This window comes from Chelonoidis abingdonii, chromosome 10 (genome assembly GCF_003597395.2).
Source record: "Chelonoidis abingdonii isolate Lonesome George chromosome 10, CheloAbing_2.0, whole genome shotgun sequence".
NCBI lineage: Eukaryota > Metazoa > Chordata > Testudines > Testudinidae > Chelonoidis > Chelonoidis abingdonii.
In genome coordinates this window covers 7,548,423-7,570,971 of record NC_133778.1, presented here as the reverse complement: position 1 = coordinate 7,570,971, position 22,549 = coordinate 7,548,423, and the positions used below count along the sequence as shown (strand labels likewise).

The following is a 22,549-nucleotide window of genomic DNA, read 5'->3' as shown; positions in this document are numbered from 1 at the left end:
GCCATTAATTGTATTCTACAATATCTGTCGAAGCTGTACGAAGAGTACAGTTTCTAGTGGGTAGGAGGGACATTCCTGTTAGGTGTAGACATTATGCTGCCTGAAAATTATTGGAAAGTTGGCTGTTGCTTGTATTAGCTGCCCTAGGGACAAAGTCTGAATTCACAATAGAGCTGTCAACCAAGGAGGATTGGTTTGTTGAAACCAAGTTCCCTGTCTCCCCCAAGGAGGTGAGAGGGAGGAGGACAGGAAGGATAGCATTCCTACCACCCACCCACAGGTTCTGCATGTCCCTACGCCATCCTGAGCAGCAGGTACAGGAATCTATGCAAAGTGTTTCTAACTACCATGTAAGGGAGGTTTCAGGGTTAGGTCTTGTGTAGGTAGTTTAGCAACTGGATTGTAGTAGCAAAGTGCCCAAGACACCAAACTTTATAAATGTTCTTGACAACTTGAATATGGTAACCAAGGGTTTGATATCTTCAAATTATGCTTAAGGAAAATGTGCATGCGCTGTGTTACTTTCTCAAGGTTTATAATACCAGGCAATATAAGTTGGAGCTTGCAGGGTCTTTATTTGATAAATGTGTCAAACAGGGTGGATCTGCGACATTATGTAGAGATCATGTCTCAGATTTATATATAACAGACTACTTGCCTTTACTTTCAGGGGCCTTATGGCTAGTTATTGTGTGTCTCATATGCTACTGAGGTATCTACTCCTGGCTCCATTCTGCCTACAAAAAAAGTGACAATTGGTAGGCAGCTGGTGTGCTATGACCACTGTCTTTCATGCTAACAGGCATTGTCTCATTGTTTCCTTATAGCACCGTCGTCTGTATCTACCTGTTGTCGCTTGTTTTATACTTAGATTATAAGTTCTTTGGGACAGGCACGATCTGCTTGTCATGTGTTTGTACAGTGTCTGGAGCAGTGAGGGCTTGGTCCATGACTGGGCTTCTAGATGCTACCACAATACCAACAATAGTACTTAAAATATTGGCTGGGTAAATGGGGCTCTATAAAAAGATGCATCTCTAGCTTCTAAAGGTTAAGTCGTCGAGACAATATTGTCCTTGACTTCTGTCTAGAAACTAAAATTTAAGATAAGATATTGTTTCAATTAATACGTAGTTTTTTTTCACGTAGGCATATATTTTACATGGCAACGTAGTGTCTTATTGCATATATTTAAAGAGGGTGAATATAAGAGACCAAAATAAAGATTGGTGTGAGAATTTTAACTTCTGATTTCCTTATCCCTAGGCCTTTGATGTTTTTAACTTCTATAACTTTTACATATTAAAAATACTAATACAAATATATTCTTCTTTGAGTGACGGTCTCTAAGTGTATTCCACACGTGGGTGCACATGCATGCCATGCACCTGAATCTGGAAGTGTTTCTTAGCAGTGTCCAATGACCCACACATTCATATGTTCTTCGTCAAGGGTATAACAGGTAGTGTGCATTAATGCTTCTCCAGTTCCCGCTTACCGTTGCATGTCCTGAGTCGGAACCCCTGTTCCTTCATGCTCTTAGCTTTGCTAAGAGAGTGATCTGCTTTGTCTTCATTGTATATAGCTGTGTTATAGAATCATAGAAGATTAGGGTTGGATAGTGTCTGTGGTGTTGTTTCTTTGTAGATAGATAAATTATGATAGTTTTCTCCCATTGGGGAGAGTTCTCTCTCCCCCTTCTCCCACCCTGGGATGATGCCCTGGGTTCTGGGCTTTGAGAACTGTCTCTCTTGCCTGCACTCGTTCTCTGTGAGTGACAAGCACCAGTGTTGACTTTACTGCCTCAGCGAGGAACACACTGCGGCCCACTGTGCCGTTTGCAAGTTGTTCATACCCCAGAACCAGGAAGCTCGAGAGCTTTGCCTCTGCAGATACCTAATGGAGGAAGCCATGCACTCGAGAGAGCATTTGTATCTGGGACTGGCAGAACCACTGATGCAAAGACAATCACCATTGGTGAGCACTCCTCTGAGCACTTCCCAGGCCCCGGATCTGTTGGTTCAGAAGATGATGGAGAATCCCCACCACGAGGATAAAAAAACATGGCCATGGGCATAAGAGCAGATCCTCATCACGGACTGCTCAGAAGCGCAGCATTTCCTTCCTAAGTTGAGCCAGGTCGGAAGAGAGATTGTGCACAAATCCAGCACACAAACCTCTCTGGGTAGAGGGTAACGCCAATTGCAAGTGGGATCCAGCAGTACCATGGCTGCCCTGGTACCAATGCTGGCATTGTCACTGGCATGTACAGTGCCCGTCCCACCAGAGCTGCTGTCGTGCAGCTGCCACCTGGGCCCTTCTGGTGTGTCAAGGACTCCGGGATCCCTTGAACCTTTGTAGTCAATGGAGGACCTCCTCTTCCCATATCTCCAATCTTCTCTCCAGAGTGCTACACACCATCATCCTCCACTCTCTGGTGGACTAACCTCTGCTGCTGCTGAAAGAAAAGCCTGTCCCATTAGTGCATTGCAGCCCCTTAGTACCAATGTTCCCCCCCTTGCCAGAACCGTCTCCAGAGTCTGAGGGGTTCTCAGAGCTGGAGCTCTCGTTTTCTCTTATGCCCTGTTGAAATCCAGGCTGCCTTACTGGTGCCCAGCCTATGATCCTGCAGTGGAGGCTTGGTAGTGCTACCTGGGGGGGCCCCCACTCCCCAGGGACCCTTCTTTCTGGCAGTACTGGGCATGCTGGGATCTTTACCACAGCTGCTTGGCACCACTGCTGGTGTCGTATCACCTGTTCTCTGTTCACCTAAGGCTGCCATTGGTCTACGAGGAGGAAGAGGACATGGAGCTGCTATCACCAGTTACCATGGCTACCTCCTGGTCACTGGACCAGGCGCTTATTCCTCCCTTGCTCTCCCCATTGAATGACTGCTATCAGTACTAGGACTTGTTCCAGAGGGTAGTGATGGCCCTGGGGATCCCACTGTAGGGGGTTTAGGACATACAGCATCAGCTCCTGGACATTCTCTAACTCCAGGGACTCTCTCGGGCAGCTTTCCCCATTATCAAGGCCATTCTGCAACCGGCGAGGATGGTATGGTACACTCCTACCTCTGTTCCCCCACACCAAAGAGGGCAGAGAGGAGGTATTTTGTCCCTGCTAAAGGGGCAGACATTTTGTTCTCTCTCCCATCCGAAGTCTCTCATGGTCTATGCTGTGGCGGAGCAGGCACACCAGCACCAGCAGAAGTCTATTTCTACCCAGCCCCCTCCAAAAAGGCAGCAAAGAGGATGGGCCTGCTAAGCAGGAAAGTGTAGTCTTCAGCCGGACTGCAGTTCTGCATTGCCAGTTGCCAGGCTCTGCTAGCCAAATATGAGTTCAATAATTACAACCAGCTAGGACAAGCTGTCGCCAAACCACTAGCAGCAATTCCAGGCAATGATAGACGAGGGGTGCTTAGTGGTCAAGGTGGGCTTTGAGGCTGCTCTTTGACGTGGCAGATACGTCTTCTCAATCTCAGGCGTCCAGGGTTGTGGTTCACCGAGTCTCTTGGCTACAATTGTCTAGATTCCCCCAGGAGGTCCAAACTACTGTCAAGGACCTCCCCTTTGAACACAAGTTGTTCCCTGAGAAGGCACACAAATCCTCCACTGAAGCCACCCGCGGCACTCGGTGTTGTCTTGGGGGCTGCCTCACCCTATTCACCCACAGTTGGGGCCAGATCACTGTGGACATTTGAGTACTGAAGATCATCCAACATGGATAAGCCACAGAATTCCTCTCGTTTCTGCCTCATTCTCCACACCCTAAACTTCCCCCAGGACCCATCCCATCAATGTATTCTCCAACAAGAAGCAGATGCTCTGCATCTCAAGGAGGTCATACAGCCTGTCTGACCTCACTACAGGGAATGAGGCTTCTACTCCCCATATTTCCTCATGCCGAAAAAGGATGGAGGGTGGTGCCCCATTCTAGACCTTCAGGTGCTCAACACATTCATCAGAAAATCCAAATTCCCTATGGTATCCCCTCTCTCCCCTGTGGATCCTAGTTCAAGGCTTTCTACCTTCACAGGACTCAATTGCTGAAGCTCTTCTTGGCCATTGCCAAATGGTCCAAGGGCCAAGCCCAATGAATCTCCAAATGAGTCTCAGTGTGCATCCAAGAATGCTACAACCAATCCGCCGTACCCCCACTCGATAGAGTTACCATTCACTTTATGCGAGCATAAGCTGGCATATCAGCCTCACTAGCAGATGTGTCTCGGCAAGACATCTGTCATGCAGCCACCTGGCACTCCATCCACACCTTCACAATGCACGATGTCATCGCACAAGTGGCAGCTACAGACACAGTGGTTGGCCAGGCTGTTCTGATGACTTTCCTTCTGTTGGCATCCTTGCACTCATCTCTGCTCTGATCACTGCTCGCGAGTCACCCACGTGTAGAATACACAGTGGGACCATCACTCCAAGAAGATGACGAGGAGGTTCCTTTCTTGTGTAAGTGGAGGTACTTTGAAATGTGTAATCCCTATCTGTATTTCACTACCCGTCCTCCATCCTCTCTGCTTTGGACTACATTCTAAGACAGTAAGAGAGAGATTGAAGAGGCGTCAGTCCACACTATCTATATAATACCCTTGGCTGGGAACACGAGGGGACACAACACACATGCTGGTTAATGGGCATTGGTGTATGGTACTCATGCGCCCCCACATGTGGAATATATATAGGAACCACATATCTCAAAGAACCTCCAGTTACAGGTGAGTAACCTCTTCTTAACTTAGAATCTATATTATACTTTTTTCTCTTTCATCTCGTTTTTGTTTGTTTGTTTAAAGTTAATAGTGCAGATAGCTCCTTCTGCTAGAAAACACTCTGAATATAAGATCATGTTTTTATATTTAAACTTAATTTACAGAAACATGAATTCCAAATTGTTTTCTGGATCTTTTAGCATTTTAGATTCTGTTGATATTGTAACATCAGTTTATACAAAATGTTTTGTCCCTGTTCAGTCTGTGCTGAAGATGGTGTATGAGGACAGCCGCAGAATACTGGCTTTGTCAGAACATCCGTTTCCTCTTAGTGATCAAAAAAGCATTCAGCAGTCTGCAGCAGCTGAGGGATGGCGAAAAGAAGGACTAACCTTGCTGGATGCAATACAATCATTGAGAGATTACCTTAGCAAAGTGGAAGATAGAGGAGACAAGGTATCCAGGATAAAGTGTGTTGTACCTCCTTTAAAATACCTGGGTTTTTTTGTTTAGATGCTAATAAATTTACTCTGTTCTTGTAGGAATCTTCAGATACTTCTTTTGACTGGCGAGGAGAACTTCTCCAGGCAGTTCAGAGTGTGCTAGAGAAGGAGCGGAACATGTTTCAAATTGACTTGCAGTCTCACCTTTGCAATCCTGGTTCTGGGGATAAAGGTTCATTAGTGGAAAAACTGGAACATATTGTGAAACGACAAGTAAGATTGCCTTGGAGTATTAACACTTACAGATCAGCCACTTTCTTTCCCTGGGTTTAGAGGCCATGGTTGTGGGCATAATGCATGAATGCTCCCCCCGTTTTCCAGTCTCATCTCTTATGTTCTTAAATCTAGTACTGCAATCTAAACAAGTTAAGAGCAATGGGTTTTTATACAGGCTTTGTTTTGGCTGCCATTTTTCTCTACATTTCATTGAGATCTACTTATTGTAGTGTTTATCAGCCAAACAGTTGGTCTTCAGGAGATTGTGATCGTGGGAACGAGGTGCTTCACATGAAAGCAGACAACATCTACTCCTAGTTACACAAATGTTTCTTTGGCAAAATTCATAGCTGAATTAATCCTGATGTGACTTTGGATGACTTCACACTAATAGGTAGCATCAGGCCAGAGAGTTTGCAATAGCTATCATCCTATTAGAGAAACCAATAAAGTGCATTCTTTTACTTAATTAAATATTTGAGAGTTAATAAAATGGGATATGAGTTTGATCATCTTAAATTACTTGTCTTCATTGTTTCAATAAAATTTGACCTACTATATAGGGGAGCATGAACTGTGGGAATCTCTAGGATTTATATTGTGGGAAGAATTGGGCTATGCATGGGATTTTAGTATTACTTACAAGTTACAATCTTTTTGTTCTCCCACCCCCTTAATGTCTGCAATGGGCTTGGTCTATTTTCAGGAAGAACAGCAGCGGATAGTTTTAGAGCACCTTCTGTCTTCTGATAGGAACAGCTTACTTTCTGAAATACAGGACCTTCGAGCTCAGCTACGAATGACACATCTTCAAAACCAGGAGAAGCTGCAGCAGCTACAGGAAACTCTTACAAATGCAGAGGATCGTGGGAGTAAACAAGAACACCAACTTCGGAGGAAGGGTAGCACCTAGGAAACACTTTGCATCTGCTCTCTCTCTCTCTCTCTCTCTCTCTCACACACACACACACACACACACACACACGGGGGAGAGGCGGAAACTGCAGTAAAAATGATGAGAAATGAATTCTGACATCAGATATCATTTTGTGAACTCATTAGGGTTTCTTCTGGGGATGGGAGTGCAGATTGTCAAAATAGTGGTGGTTTAGAAAAGGCTGTATTTGAAAAGTTTAAAATAAAAATAGAGGTGAATTATCTTTGGTTTCTCTTAAGCAAAGATGACGTTGGGGGGGCGACTTAAATGTCAAGGAATGTATGAAGGTAGAAAACTTAAGAATAGTGAGCAGCAACTAAGGGTTTTCAGAAAAGTCTCCATACTGGTGTGTATATCTGTGTATATTGGTAAATGGAAATGTTAATGAATGGGTTATAGAAGCAGTAGATACGTGGCTGCTTGCAATTATTGTTTTATCAAAATAGTTGAAAGCCAAAGAGGAGCCAGTTCTCTGATGAACCAATCAAAGCCAAAAAGAATGGGAAAGCTGAGTGAGAGACTAACAGTAAAACAGGAGTTGTATAATCCTTTAAAATGTTTTTTATTTAAACATATTTAAAACGATGTTTGAAAAGTTGAGTTATTTATTAGCAGAGAATTGGGAAGAACAGTAGTAGCCATGATCCACGTATTTGTCTGTACTTTTAAACCCATATAATTGGGAACAGAGTTGTTAAATATATTATAATACAAATGGACTTTGTTTGTTTTCCCAGTTGAATTATTAGAATATAAACTTCAGCAAGAAAAAACCATAGCTAGTGACTTGCAGAACTCTCTAAGTGAGGAACAGGAGAGGGCTTCTGAGATGCATGAACTCCTGAAGCAGGAGCGATCTGCAGTATCGGACTTGAAATCAGAGCTCTGTGAAAGCAAAGAAGAGAATGAAAGTCTACAAAAATTCCTGCAAAAGCTTCAGAGGGAAATAAACCAGCTTCGGTAAGGAGTACTTTTTTGAGAGCTACATTAACAATCTGTAGTGAACTTGTGTTGGTTAAATCCAGAAATGGATTGGAATCCTCTGACACGCAAGGGGAATGAAGAACTGGTAACTTCTGCCAATCTGTACAGAAGTAAAATTTAATGAAATAATTTACTTTGAATGTTTACTGGCTGCTAATTTGTTGTTGATTTTTGCTCAGTGGTGCAAACTTGAAAATTTTACTGATGAGGTTGGGAGTTGCAGCTGATGATATAATGCCTCTGTCCATACAATGTATATCTTGGTGAAACTAGAATTCCTTTTAAGCCCTGACCTTGCTGGCCTTCTACTTCGCCTCTGATACTACTTCCAGCTCTTATTCATTCCTTCCCCAATGACCCTAGTTTGTCTGATAGAGCCAGGCAACTTCTCTTGGCAAAGTTAGTGGCCTGGTCATCATGGCTTGGGCCTGTTTTCTCTCTCCCCTGTAGTCCTTGTGCACACTAGTGGATTTTTTCCTCCCATATAGCATCGGGGTTCCTCTGCCACAAGGGAAGATAGCTTATCCTATTTATCAACAGCTGCTATGATTTCTAGTTCTGCTGAGGATAGCTGACTGCTCCCTTTTCAGAAGTTAAAATAGGAAGAGGGTTAACTTTAAAGGCACAGCTAAAGAGCAAAAATTAAAAAGATAGCACAGTAGGCCAAGTAACAAAATTATAAAATGTATCCCACTTCTGTTGAGTGGAGTAACAAAGTGACTTCATTGCTCCCGCTTCACTGGAAAGAAAGATTAAAAAGAGTGAAGAGAAGATTTCTTTCCAAAACAATAATATTTAAAAACAAAAAGGATGATCCATTCTGAACTGAGCTAAAAGTATGATTTGTAACTTTGCTGAATGTTGCAGTTCTGAACTGGAAGATAAAGAAAAAGATCTGACAGTTGCACTCCAAGACCTACAGAATGAACATTCAAAACAAAAAGAGTTACGAAATATATTTGAAGAACAACACCTTCAGCATAAGCTAAGAGAGGATGAAAAGACAAAAGCATTAGAGGTAACATGCTACATGTTAATGAGATCCTCAGAGCTAATCTCATAAGTAGATTGACTTGTATTAACAAAATGTCTGTTGCACTTCTTTCCCCACACAGTTTTTTCGTAATTTTAAATCTCTGATAACCCTTTTCTTGTTTGTTCAATCCCAGTGATTCTGGAGGACTTGCTCAAAATCGAAAGTTTTAAAATGTCATTTTTAATTGCACCCACATCCATCTTCCCTCTTTTACAAAAACAAGCAACTTCTTGTGCCTTTTTTGTTGTTTTAAGAGACTTGTATTTAAGATAGTTTTCTACTTTCACTTGATCCTGCCATAAAGTTTAATTTCAAGATTTGTAACTGCTCCCCCCAAGTTCCTTAACAAGCATGCTGTGTACTGTAAACACATACTGCATGATCATTTAGGATTATGAGTGGAAAGCACTATCAGATGTTGGATGAGAATCAAGTAATTGGAAAGTTTCCAATAGAATACATATTACACAGGTCAGCTGAACTGCTTTTTGTTTCTGTTCTCTTTTTTCTAAGTTAAATTTAAAATAATCAGTGATTTTTATTATATCAAGTTGGTTATGAATCAGTCCATGTACAACAATTATTTGTGTGACTAGATGGAGAAAAATTCAGCCAGGCTGTCACTTGCTACCTCTGCCTGGAAACTTATTGCAGAGCTTGTTGAACAAAACAAAACCAACCAACCAAAACTATTTTCTTAGCCTTGTCACAGATGTTGACTATGTTCTGGCTTGAACAAGAGTTACTCTATAAGCTAGAAACTCTGTCAATCTGGAACAAATGGCAGCAGAATGTGACTTCTGGTAACTCCCCCATCTTAGGGTATGTCTATACTACAGCCTATGTCAGCATAACTTCTGTTGCTCAGGGATGTGAATTAGGCCTCCTCACCCCCCGCAGCACATTATAAGTTGCACCAGCACAAGTGCTGGTGTGGACAATGCTATATTGGTGGGAGAGCTGCTTCACCGTCATAGCTACTTCCACTTGGCAGGGCCAAAGTAGTTAAGCCAATGGGAGACCTCTCTCCTATCGGCTTAGAGCAGCTACATTAGAGAACTTACAGCACCGCTGTAAACTCTCTGTTGTAGTCGTGCCCCTAGCCTGCATGTGATCAGCCATTGTAATTACCTGTGTGTCACGTGTATTTTTTGCAGCCCAGAGTCTCCCACAAGGACATCTGGGCTACTCTTCTCTCTCTGCTACCCAAGACTTGGTGCCATGCTACCTCTGCTTCTGCTGGCTGCCAGATTCTCCGCCTTCACAGCAGAATAATGGCAGTTTCTTTTGTTCTCACCCTTTCTCCTTCTGTTTTAACATTTCTGCTCAGTTTTTTGGGCAGTGGGAAGCAGTATTCTCCCTCCCCCCTGGGTCAGTTAACCCCTTGGGGTGAATCCTCTCCGAGCCTCTGTTGCAGTATCTCCCTTCCAGCTCCTCTGTCCCATAGAGGCATGACAGAGCTGCCGAGAAAGTACTGGGTCAACCCCAAGGAGTGTTCTGTATGTGGGAAAGCCCTCCCAGACTTGGCAGATGGTACATTGTATCCAGCCTGTGCCCAGCCTTCCAGACCTAACTCCATTCAGTCCCGGGGCTATGAGTCGGACAGGCAGATGGGATCCCATAGTCACCAAGACATCCAGGACTCCAGTGGGGGGAAAATGGACCAGGAACTCCAGTGCAGACTGAAGAAAACCCTAACTACTTGACTCATGGGGAAGTCCCAGGGGACCTAGGCAGAACAAAGGTCCCCCTGGGCTCTCCAAGTCTTAAAGTGGGTTCTCAGCACCCTGGGGAAAGAAGCAGGGCTTCTAATCAGCCCCCTTCCTTCCCTAAGCTAATTAGAAGGGCTCTGACAATGAGTTCCTCTTTTCCTGCTCCCAGTGGGAATGGGACCCAGCAAGTGAGGATTCTGAGATGAACCTCTTGAATGGGCTCCAGGTCCTAAGGAAAGCTAGCTGCAAGAGACCACACCAAAGCCACAGCAGAACTTCTGTGCTCACAGAGCACACTAAAAAAGTTAAATCTAAAGGGCTAAACCGGGAAGGAAAAAGCATACAGAATCTAGGAGTTATCCTTTGACTCCTCTGCCTCATCTGACTCCTTCCCCTACTCTGAGCAGGTGCCATGCCAAGTTTACAGGCTCCTTCCTTTTTGGAGAAAAGCTGAATAAGGTTCTGGCTGACAGTGCAGCAAAATCCAAACAGTCTGTCTCCTCCCCGGTAAGGTCCCTGAGGAGAGAATATTAGACTGTTTTTTGACAGAGATGCTCCTCATCCTCACAGAGGTACCAGCAAAGGAATAACAGTTCTTCTTCGAGTACTTGCTCATATCCATTCCAAGTAGGTGTGCGCGCGCTGCGTGCACGTTTGTCGGAAGAATTTTCCCTTAGCAACACCAGGCGGGTCGGCAGGCGCCCCCTGGCGTGGTGCCTTTGCAGCACCGCATATATACCCCTGCCGACCCGGCCGCTCCTCAGTTACTTCTTACTGCCCGTGTCGGTCGTTGGAACAGTGGAGTGCGGCTTATCTGACCTCCACCTCCCTAGCGTTTCACCCGTTCTCTAGTTCATAGTTATAGTTATAGTTTAGTGTTAATTCTTAGTTACTAGTAGTAGTTAGTGTAGTTTTTGTATATAGTTCGAGGGCTGAGGTTTAATCCTCCTCGCCCTCCCGGGACCCGGGCTCATGCCTGGCTCTCCCGGTTTCAAACAGTGCTCAGCCTGCCGTCGGCCAATGCCAACGGGAGACCCCCATGATCGTTGCCTGAAGTGCCTGGGGGAATCCCACCTGACGGAAAAGTGCCGTATCTGTAAGTCCTTTAAGCCAAGGACAAAAAAGGAGCGGGACTCACGTTTGAAGCAGCTCCTCATGGAAGCCGCCCTGACCCCTGCAGCTCCGGCACTGAGTGCACCACAGTCTGCAGTGGGCAGAAGTTCTTCCTCGGCACCGGAGACGGCCTTTACCGCCAGAACACCACGGCACCAACAGTCTCCGGCGCAGAAGTCAGCCCGACACCGCTCCCTTTCGCCGAAGGCGAAGAAGTCAAAGGCTCCTGCGTCTGCAGTTCCGGCACCGCAGTTTGAGCATGGGAAACCGTGCCGGCCGGCACCGCCATCTGCCGCGACATTGGTTATCCCAGCACCGTCGACTCCGGCCAGGCAAGAGCTGTCAAGTCCGGTGCAAGACAGCTCCCCGGCGCATGCCTTGGTTGAGCTCGCTGTTCCCACTACGTCGGAGACTTTTGCAACGGCGAGCGAACTGATAGCCCTAACTGAACCTTCCCTGCCTCAACCCCTGGCACCGCCGGTGCGGGTCCTTTCGTCAACGGGGAAGCCGGCTATGCTCCGACCAATGTCTCTCGGAGCAGCAGACAGGCACCGGTCGCGGTCAAGGTCTCGGCACCGCTCCCACTCGCATCGCCGTTCACCTTCCCGACGCCGCTCACAGTCCCGGCACCGTTCCCACTCTCGGCTCCGGTCGTACTTGCGGCACCGGTCCAGGTCCCGTTCCCCGGACCGGCACTCAACACGACGGTCGGCCTCCCGGCACCGCTCTTGACGGAGTCCATCCCACCGTCGTTACTCTCGATCCCGGTCGACCTCCTGGCATCGTGCTGGTCGTAGGTCCCGGTCCCGGTCTCGGCACCGGTACGATTCCCAGTACCGTTCTCCCCCGCGAAGTGACGTCCGGTACCAGTCTCACGGACTATCTGCTCCGCCTTGGCCGTCGAGACACCCTTCGGGTTCCTCCCACCCAGACAGCACTCTCTATGGCGATGTGGACCCCCATACACGTTTCCTTCCAGAACCCCAGGGACTGGAACAACCGCCACAGTGGTCCTTCTGGACGCCTTGGGCATACCACCAAGCCCAAGGCGATCCCACCACGGCGTCGCGATCTGCGGTTTCCGCCCGTCGGGTACCAGAAGCCACCATCAGTCGTCCTGCACTAGAGGATGACATTTCAACTGTGACCCAGGACCCCGAGGCCGCCCCAGAAACGGCCCCCCCTCTGGAGCAAGATCCTCAGGAGGAACCTGTGGTCCCCGGTCTCTCCTCCTCCTCCTCGCCGGATGAGGCGGTGGCGGGTACTTCAACTTTGGGCCCGCCCCCCATCGACCTTCGAGCTCCCCAGGACCTGCTCCGCCGCGTCGCGTTGAGCATCAATCTCCAGGTGGAGGAGGTTCCCGAGGTGGAGGACCCTGTCGTGGACATTCTGTCCTCAGATGCCCCGACGCGGGTAGCCCTGCCTTTTATCCACTCGATTCAGGCTAAGGCGGACTCTATCTGGCAGTCTCCGGCGTCCATCCCTCCGACGGCCAGAGGTGTGGAGAGGAAGTATATGGTACCCTCTAAAGGGTACGACTACCTTTACACCCATCCTCCTCCATGCTCTCTGGTCGTACAGTCTGTGAATGAGAGGGAGCGCCATGGCCAGTCAGCCCCCGCCCCAAAATCGCGAGAGGCTAAGTGTATGGACCTACTGGGACGCAAGGTATACTCCGCAGGGGGTCTACAGTTGCGTGTAGCCAACCAACAAGCACTGCTCAGTAGGTATAATTTTAATACCTGGCAGTCCATGGCCAAATTCACGGAGCTGGTCCCGCTAGACTCCCGCCCTGAGTTCCAGAGCCTCCTTGAGGAGGGAAAAAAGATCTCCAGAACCTCCTTGCAGGCCGTGCTCGACGCCGCAGATTCGGCGGCTAGGACCGTCGCGTCAGGGGTCACAATGAGGAGAATTTTGTGGTTGCAGGTCTCCAGCTTACCTCCCGAACTGCAACGCACGATTCAAGACCTCCCATTTGAGGGGCAGGGTCTCTTCTCCAATAAAACGGACCCAAGTCTCCAAAGCCTTAAGGACAACCGCATTATAATGCGCTCCCTGGGAATGCACACGCCGCAGACCCAACGGAGGCCCTTCCGGGCACAACCTCAGCGCCCCTACCCCCCATCACACCCTCGTCAGGACTTTACCAGAAGACGAGGCCGGGTAAACCGGAGACGTCAGTCTGGTTCCCAAGGGGGACAAAATAATGGTTCCATCAAACCACCGCCGGGACCAAAACAAAACTTTTGAAGGTGCGATCGAGAGCAGAGCACCAGTCCTTCCCCGGACTCCTTTCCTGTTTTCCAACTGCCTTTCTCCCTTCCTCCCGGCGTGGACCCGACTTTGCGGCAACCGCATATATACTCCTGCGACCCGGCCGCTCCTCAGTTCCTTCTTGCCGGCTACTCCCGACATTGGGAGGAGGCAGGTGGCGAAATGGAATATGAGCAACACATCTATCTCCTCTGCCAGGAGGTCCTCACGCTTCTCGAAATCGGAGCCATAGAGGGAGGTACCTCGAGATCTCAGGGGCAGAGGGTTTTACTCCCGCTATTTTTAATCCCCAAGTCGAAAGGAGGTCTCCGACCCATCCTGGACTCTCCGCGGACTCAACGCCTTCTCTAAAGAAGTTGAAGTTCCGCATGGTGTCCTTGGGGTCTATTATCCGTCCCTGGATCCGGGACTGGTTCGCTGCTCTCGACTATGAAGGACGCGTACTTTCATGTTACTCATTTACCCCCTGCACAGACGCTTTTCCTGCGCTTTGTGGTGCGGGATCGCCACTTCCAATTCACGGTCCTGCCCTTCGGCCTTTCCTCTGCCCCGCGTGTTTTCACAAAATGTATGGCAGTAGTGGCTGCTTTCCTCCGTCGGCAAGGCATGTGTGTTCTTCCCTTACCTGGAACGACTGGCTTGTCGCGGTGTCTTCAGAGGCACAGGTCGCCGCACACATAGCCGTTTATCAGGGAACTGTTCGATCTGCTTTGGGCCTCTTGATCAATTTCGACAAGTCCATCCTCGTACCAACTCAGAGGAATAGAATTCATTGGGGCTGTCTTGGACTCCACGCTCGCGACAGCCTCGCTTCCGCTGAGCGGTTCCAGGGCAATAGTCTCTGCCATAGAGAGCCTACTCGCCTTCCCACGACCTCGGCCCGGTCTGTCTCAGCTCCTCGGTCAACATGGCGGCCTGCACCTTTGTCACCAAGAACGCCAAGCTCCGCCTTCGCCCCCTGCAAATCTGGTTAGCCTCCGTTTACCGCCCACGCAGGGGGTCAGCATGGACGTCTCAGTCGTCACACTCCACAGACGTATTGCACTCCCTCCGCTTGGTGGCAAGACCCCTCCCTGGTGTGTGCGGGCTGCCGTTCCACCCCAGGCACCGTCCATATCCGTGACAACGGACGCATCCTCTCTGGGCTGGGGGCTCACATGGGGTCTCATTGGACACAAGGCCTCTGGTCCGCTCAGGAGCTGTCGCTGCACATAAACATCCGGGAGCTACGGGCGGTCCGCCTCGCCTGTCAGGCCTTTCTTCATCACCTGCAAGGCGTTGTGTCTTAGTGCTCACGGACAACACCACCGTGATGCACTATATAAACAAGCAGGGAGGGACCCGCTCTCTCCCTCTTTGTCAGGAGGCGATCAGGCTATGGGAGTTTTGTATAGCCCACTCCATGGATCTGGTGGCCTCCTTCCTTCCAGGAGTCCAAAACTCGTTAGCGACCACCTCAGCAGGTCCTTTCTAGCCACGAGTGGTCCTCCGCCCGGACATAGCCCATTCTCTCTTCCGGAGGTGGGGCTTTCCCCAGATCGACCTCTTCGCCTCACGCAGCAACACGGAAGTGCACCAGGTTCTGCTCCTTTCGCGGTCTCGCCCGGGGTTCGATCTCGGACGCCTTCCTCCTGTCTGGTCGACCCACCTTCTATATGCCTTCCCCCATTTCCGCTGGTGCACAAGTCCTGGTGAAGCTGCGCAGGGACAAGGCTCGAGTAATTCTCATCGCCCCAGCGTGGCCTCGCCAGCACTGGTACACCCGCTGCTGGGACCTATCATAGCCAGCCCCGTTCTCCTGCCGATCCATCAGGACCTGATATCCCAGGACCACGCAGGCTTCTCCATCCCGACCTCCAATCCCTCCACCTGACGGCTGGTTCTGCTGGTTGAGCGCTCAGAGCTGCGGCTGCTCTACCCGTGCAGCAGGTACTCCTGGGAAGCAGGAAGCCTGCAACCAGGCTACCTACATGGCAAGTGGAGAGGTTCTCCTGCTGGTGTCAGACACAAACAAGTACCACCCTACACAGGCTCCCATCCATGTGATTTTGGATACCTCTATGGCACCTCAAACAGTCAGGGCCTCGCGCTCTCATCCTTGCGAGCGTGCACCTGGCTGCCATTTCGACGTTCCATCCGGAGAAGGCCCTTCCACTGTCTTCTCTCTCACCCGATGGTCTCGAGGTTCTCAAGGGCCTGGAGCGCCTGTTCCCCCAGGTCCGCCGCCCGCCCCTTTCCTGGGACCTCAATCTGGTTCTCTCGGCTAATGGCCCCTCCCTTTGAACCCTGGCAACCTGCTCTCTCCTGTATCTATCGTGAAGGTGGCGTTCCTTGTGGCCATTACATCGGCCAGGAGAGTTTCGGAGCTTCGAGCTCTTGTGTGGACCACCTTACACGATATTCCACAAGGACAAGGTGCAGCTGCGCCCGCATCCTGGCCTTCCTTCCCCAAGGTGGTCTCCTCCTTTCACCTTAACCAGGACATATTCCTCCCGGTCTTTTATCCTAAACCTCACGCATCCCGTAGAGAGCAGCAGCCTACACTCGCTCGATGTTTAGTAGCCGCTGGCGTTCTACATCGACCGCACACCAGACCTTTTCCGTAAGACGTCCCAACTTTTTGTTCCGTGGCAGACAGGATGAAAGGTCGCCGGTCTCATCTCAACAATCTCGTCCTGGGTTACGGCCTGCATTCGGATCTTGCTATGATTTAGCTCACGCCTCTCCAGGCCGGTGACTGCACATCCACCAGAGGCCTCACGCCTTCTTCTCGACTGCCTTTCTGCTATCGCTGGTCAGTGTCCTATCCACGACATATGCCAGTGCAGCTACGTGGTTCTCGGTGCAACACCTTCTCTGCCCATTACGCCTTGGTGCAGCAGTCCAGGGACGATGCAGCTGTTGGTTTGCTGTTTTGCATTCGGCAGTGTCCAACTCCGACCCCCACTTGCCTAGGGTAAGGCTTGGGATTCACCTACTTGGAATCGGATATGAGCTCAAGCACTCGAAGAAGAAAAGACGGTTACTCACCTTTGTAACTGTTGTTCTTCGAGATTGTGTTGCTCATATCCATTTCGCACCCCCCTCTTTCCCCACTGTTTAGGAGTAGCCGGCAAGAGGAACTGAGGAGGAAGGTCGCAGTCGGCAGGGTATATAACGCGGTGCCGCCAAGGGCGCACGCCAGGGGGCGTCTGCCGACCCGCCGGGTGTTGCTAGGGGAAAATTCTTCCGACGAACGTGCACGCGGCGCGCGCACACCTACTTGGAATGGATATGAGCAACACATCTCGAAGAACAACAGTTACAAAGGTGAGTAACCGTCTTATTTCCCAAGGGACAACAGTGGAATTGTGGTGAAAGTTCAGAGTGACCTCAGCCCCACCCAAAATGTGCTTTGACAAAGATTGCACAGGCCTCTGCCCAAACCTGAAGATACAGGGCAGAAGTTTCCATTTCCTAGAGAAATGGTTTTCATCGACCACAGACAAGTGTGTCAGGGAAATAGCCACAGATACTCCTTCGAGCTGCAGGCTCCACCTCATCTGTTCTTCACCCAGCTTCAGTGACCCCATAAAACACAATGTGATGCACAGTGAAACTTCTGGATATGGGAGTGTTAGAGAGAGTTTGTGACGGGGTCCCCGGGATGCAATCTGAACTGTGGGGACGCTGAGCCCTCCAAACCCACCAGCCTGGGTTGTCCCTCACACAGTGATGCTCATGTCAAGCTACAACTTCTGGCAGGCACTGTGTTCACACAGCCATCCACAGGCAGGGACACACCCACCTGAGTTACAGGAATGATCTCCCAACCACTCAGGAACCAACAATAGAGGCTCCAGCCACTTCCCTCCGAGCTTTTCAGCCTTGCACCCCAGAGATGTACTGTCTTACACTGCTCATAGTTCCCTTGGACACGGTAAACTCGTTAGTAAGTTGGCCACTCCCTCTGTGTGGAATGAACATACAGTGCCCCTTGTAACCTGAGTTGAGATTTCACAAACACTTCAATCCAAAACCACAATGCTTTTAGGTGAAATATAAAACAAATGTATTAACCTACAGAAAGATAGATTTTAAGTGATTATAAGTAGAGTCATAGAGATCAAAGTTGGGCTGGCTAGCTCAGCTGTGTAGAGTGTGGTGCTAATAACACCAAGGTTGTGGGTTCAAGCCCTATGCTCGTCACTTGAGAGTCCTAGGAAAGTGGTGTGTCTCCCTTTTAATTATATTCAATGATTCTGTTCTATGATTCAAATCAGAAAAGAATGCCACCTTGGCTAAATAGCAGAGTCACGGAGGCCAGTAGAGGCAAAAAGACATCCTTCAAAATTTGAAGTCAAATCTTAATGAGGCTACTAGGAAGGTGCACAAACTGGTGGTTAAGTGTAATAAGACAGGCCAAGAAAGAATTAGTTAAGGATGCAAAAACCCAGGTTTGTGAGTTCAATCCTTGAGGGGGCCATTTAGGGATCTGGAGCAAAAAAAAATAATCTGTCTGGGGATTGGTCCTTCTTTGAGCAGGGGGTTGGACTAGATGATCTCCTGAGGTCACTTCCAACCCTGATATTCTATGATTCTACCTAAAAAACAAAAATAAATTTGCAGTCTAATTCTAACTTAAACAGACTAAGCAGAATTTGAATGAAGCAGTGTCTCATCCAAACATATCGTACGAGCAGGTTACAATTCCTCAGTACACAGATTGGACCACCTTCCAGCCTGGGACCACTCTTCCCCGGTTCAGTCTCTTCCAGATGTTGAGACTGGGGGAGAGGCCAAGTGATACCACTGTTTCTCTTTTTATACCTTCTTTCAGCTGCTAGAAACATCCTTCTGTAACATGGGGGTCAGTCAGTCCCCATTGGTCAAGCAGTCGCCATTGTGTATGTGCCTTCTGTAAGAAGCCTTTATAGTGGATTGTTTTGTTCATGGGCCATTAATGCTGTCTGGTCTCTCCTTTGTTGCAACTGAAAGCTGCCTGTGAGCGTTCCCAACCTCACAACATATTTCAGTAACACATCTAGCAATATGTGATACCTTCACATACAATGATAGCACATACAATCCAACAGGATGTCAAGTATCAGAGGGGTAGCCGTGTTAGTCTGGATCTGTAAAAGCAGCAGAGAATCCTGCGGCACCTTATAGACTAACAGACATTTTGGAGCGTGAGCTTTCGTGGGTGAATACCCACTCGTCAGACGCAGGTAGTGGAAATTTTCGGGGGCAGATATATATATGCTAGCAAGCAAACTGAACTAACCTCGTTATCTCTAATCAGGGAGGATGAGTCCCTGTTCTAGCAGTAGAGGTGTGAAAACCAAGGGAGGAGAAACTGGTTCTGTAATTGGCAAGCCATTCACAGTCTTTGTTTAGTCCAGAGCTGATGGTGTCAAATTTGCAGATGAACTGAAGCTCAGCAGTTTCTCTTTGAAGTCTGGTCCTGAGTTTTTTTGCTGGAGGATGGCCACCGTAAGGTCTGCTATAGCCAATATATCTCCTTTCCCTTAAACCCCCAGGTTTTTGATATTGCCTTCCTGATATCTGATTTTGTTCCATTTATCCTTTTACCGTAGTGACTGTCCAGTTTGGCCGATTACATACAATTGCTGCATATATGGCGTATATTACATTGGTGGCTCTCGAGATGAACCAGTGATGGTATGGCTTGAGCTTGGTAGGTCTGTGATGTGTCGCGGTGTAGATATGTGGGCAGAGTTGGCATCGAGGTTTGTTGCATGGATTGGTTCCGTGAGTAGAGTTACTATGGTACAGTGTGCAGTTGCTGGTGAGAATACGTTTCAGGTTGTCTGTGGGCAGAATTGGCCTGCCACCCAAGTCCTGGAAAGTGTGGGATCAATCCAGGATGTGTAGATCCCTGATGATGCGTTGGAGGGGTTTTTAGCTGGGGCTGTATGTGATGGCCAGTGGGTCTTGTTGTTCTTTCTTGGGTTTGTCTTGCAGTATGAGGCTTCTGGTACACGTCTGGCTCTGTTGATCTGTTTCCTAATTTCCTTGTGCGGGTATTGTAGTTTGAGGATGCTTGTGTATTTGTAGGTGTTGGTCTCTGTCTGAGGGGTTAGAGCAGATGATGATGACCTCAATCAGATATCAGGAATGGCAATATAAAAAACCTGTAGAGGCACATTCAACCTCCCTGGCCACACTATAGCAGACCTTAACGTGGCCATCCTCGCAGCAAAAAACTTCAGGACCAGACTTCAAAGAGAAACTGCTGAGCTTCAGTTCATCTGCAAATTGACACCGTCAGCTCAATTGAACAAGACTGTGAATGGCTTGCCAATTACAGAACCAGTTCTCCTCCCTGGGTTTTCACACCTCTACTGCTAGAACAGGAACTCATCCTCCCTGATGAACTAACCCTCGCTTATCTCTTAGTGCTGTTTGCTTGCTAGCATATATATACCTACCCCTGGAAATTTCCACTACCTGCGTCTGACGAAGTGGGTATTCACCCACGAAAGCTCACCCTCCAAAACGTCTGTTAGTCTATAAGGTGCCACAATCCAACAGGATGTTAATGTTCAACAGATCAAGACTTTTAAAATACTGCCTCACAAGGTATACTTTGTACAGAACATATCATAATGATATCAAAGTGATGAATATGGGGGTTCCAGGGTGCTGCTTTGAGGTACAAATGTCAGTGTTCCCTCAGAAGAGAGGTTCTCTGGGTTCTACTCCATTTTCTTCATTGTACAGAAGCACATGAGGATTATCAGAGCCATTTTTGGTTCAAAAGACTCAACAAGTGGATGATGAAAACAAAAGTTTCATATGGAGACCTTGGCCTCTAAGGTGTTATTTCTGTCATGACTGTCTTGTCACTTCAGTTGATCTAGCAGATGCATATCTCCATATCCCCATGAGACCATACTACCACAGACTACAGAGGTTCGCCCATAGCAGGAAACATTATGAGTACCAAACACTCTTGTTTGGCCTGTCTTTGGCCTCCAGGGTTTTCGCAAAGATGCTGCTGGTGGTAATAGCGAGACTCAGGTTGCTGAGAAATCATCTGTACCAGTTCCTGGACTACATTCTGATCAGCGGTCCATTGCAGTCAGCAGCGCTTGGGTGGCATTTCAGATGTTGAATCTCCTCCAGGCAAACAGTTTCATCATCAGTGCCAAGAAGAGTTCTCTGGTTCCATCCAGGAATTTATTTTCTTGCTCAGGGCCGCAGAAGGCCTACCATAGCACTATGTCTCCAGCTGGTAGGACTCCTGGTGTCTTGCATAGGGATTACTGCACGGGCACAATTAAACATCAGAAGTCTTCAAGCCTTCATACTAACGGTGTGAGACCATTCCCTGGAACACAGGTGTTCAACTTTGTACAGTGGTGGTCAACTCACAACAGTGTCTGTAGAGGCATGCCTATCTGCCTTCCAAAACCTTTAGTCCTCCCAGCCAATGCTATCGTGGAGGGCTGGGGAGCTCACTTGACCCAAACAGCCCAGAGCCTCAGGAACAAGGAGAAAAAGGTCGCAGCATACATGTCGTAGAGCTGAGAGAGCTCAAACTAGCTCTGCAAAGGTTCCGTTCCACCCTAAGGGAGAAACACATCGTGGTTCAATCAGACAATACAACGACAGTCTAAGGGGGAGCAAGGAATCCTGCAATACATGTGGAAACAATGGAAATGAAGAGTTCAGTGGAACAGTTCTCCTTTCCTTCGGAGCAGTCCACATCAAAGATGACCTGAACCAAAAGGCAAAGTGGCTCAACAGGTGCAAGGTCAGCAACTCCAAGTGGTACCTGACTCCAGAAGGTTTTTGACCTCATTGTTCACACATTCAGCCACCTTTCAGCCGACTTGTAAATCATATGAACAAAAAGAGGCTGAAATACTTCATAAGTGAGGCAAACCCCACATCCATGGGGAGAGATGCCTAATTGTACAGTTGGCTGTCGGGCATACTTTATGAATTTCCACTACTGGGGAAGGTGGTCCTGAAAATAAAACAAGAACAGGCAGTGGTAATACTGAAAACTCCTTACTGGCTGACAGGAGCCAAGGTCTCTGACCATATAGAGCTGATATTGAAGCCCCCCACTCCTGCTTCCATGGAGACCGGACATCCTCCTCCAAGGTCCTTTTCTTCATCCAAACCCCAAATGGTGTCAGTTTCAACTAACAGCCTGGCTATTGAAAGGGAGGTACTAGAAGGTCTCAGTCTTTCTTGCATAGTCATTAAGACATTGCTGTCTAGGAGAGTATCAGCCCTAAAACCATAATTCACTGTCTGGTCCAGATTCAACAACTGGTGCCAGGAGCACCATGCAAATCCCAGAAATTTGGGATTTCCAGCCATTCTGGACTTTTTGCAAGAAAATATAGACAGAAGCCTTCCACCAGTACCATTGGAAATCCAGCGTCCACTCAGAGGATACATCTGTGTTGGATCCCCCCTAGGGTACCACCTGGAACTGAGGTACAGCTGAGCCCTCTGTCTCACCAATCTGGGTTCCCGCTTGCACTGAGACATTGTGACAAGCTGCAAAATCCTCCAAGCTTGCACTCACACCAGCATCCACAGGCAGGGGCTACACCGAGCTGTGTTCATGAATGCTCTGGCCAGCCACTCATGAACCCGCAATGTAGACGCTACAGACAAAATTCTCCCCAGCCTAGGACCCCAGAGTTGTACTGTCTTGCCCTGGTCAAAAACCTGACCAGTATGAATTTATTACCTGGTCCTCCACTTCTACCAAGGTAAGTGGGTGTGCGCCAACTTTTGTTCTTGAGTTGAGATTTTTTCCCAAGCACTTCAAACAGCCCACAATGTTTTAGGTAAAAAGTATAAAACAGATCTATTAACTACAGAAAGATAGCTTTTAAAGGATTATAAGTGATAGCAAACAAATCAAAGTAGATTACCAGAAGTATTTGAATCAAGCATTGTCTCACCCAGTTAGATAGTACAAACAGGTTAGGCTTCCTTCTTTCCTGCCTGGGACCAGCATTTCACCTTAGTTCTGTCTTTTTCCTCCAGTACTTTCATGTGTGGTGTTGTGGGCAG

The 22,549-nt window shown here is 48.2% G+C and overlaps 1 protein-coding gene across 4 annotated transcripts in view; it reads left to right on the top strand.

Moving 5' to 3' along the window:
• The window catches only part of PCNT (pericentrin), a 282,663-nt gene that overhangs the window by 220,066 nt on the left and 40,048 nt on the right, over positions 1-22,549 (top strand). For all 4 annotated transcript variants that reach the window (XM_075069898.1, XM_075069897.1, XM_075069895.1 and 1 more), the window contains 5 exons: positions 4,988-5,182; positions 5,269-5,442; positions 6,152-6,347; positions 7,120-7,342; positions 8,234-8,384. In XM_075069898.1, the coding sequence (XP_074925999.1) occupies positions 4,988-5,182; positions 5,269-5,442; positions 6,152-6,347; positions 7,120-7,342; positions 8,234-8,384 (939 nt within the window). The remainder of the gene's footprint in view (positions 1-4,987; positions 5,183-5,268; positions 5,443-6,151; positions 6,348-7,119; positions 7,343-8,233; positions 8,385-22,549) is intronic.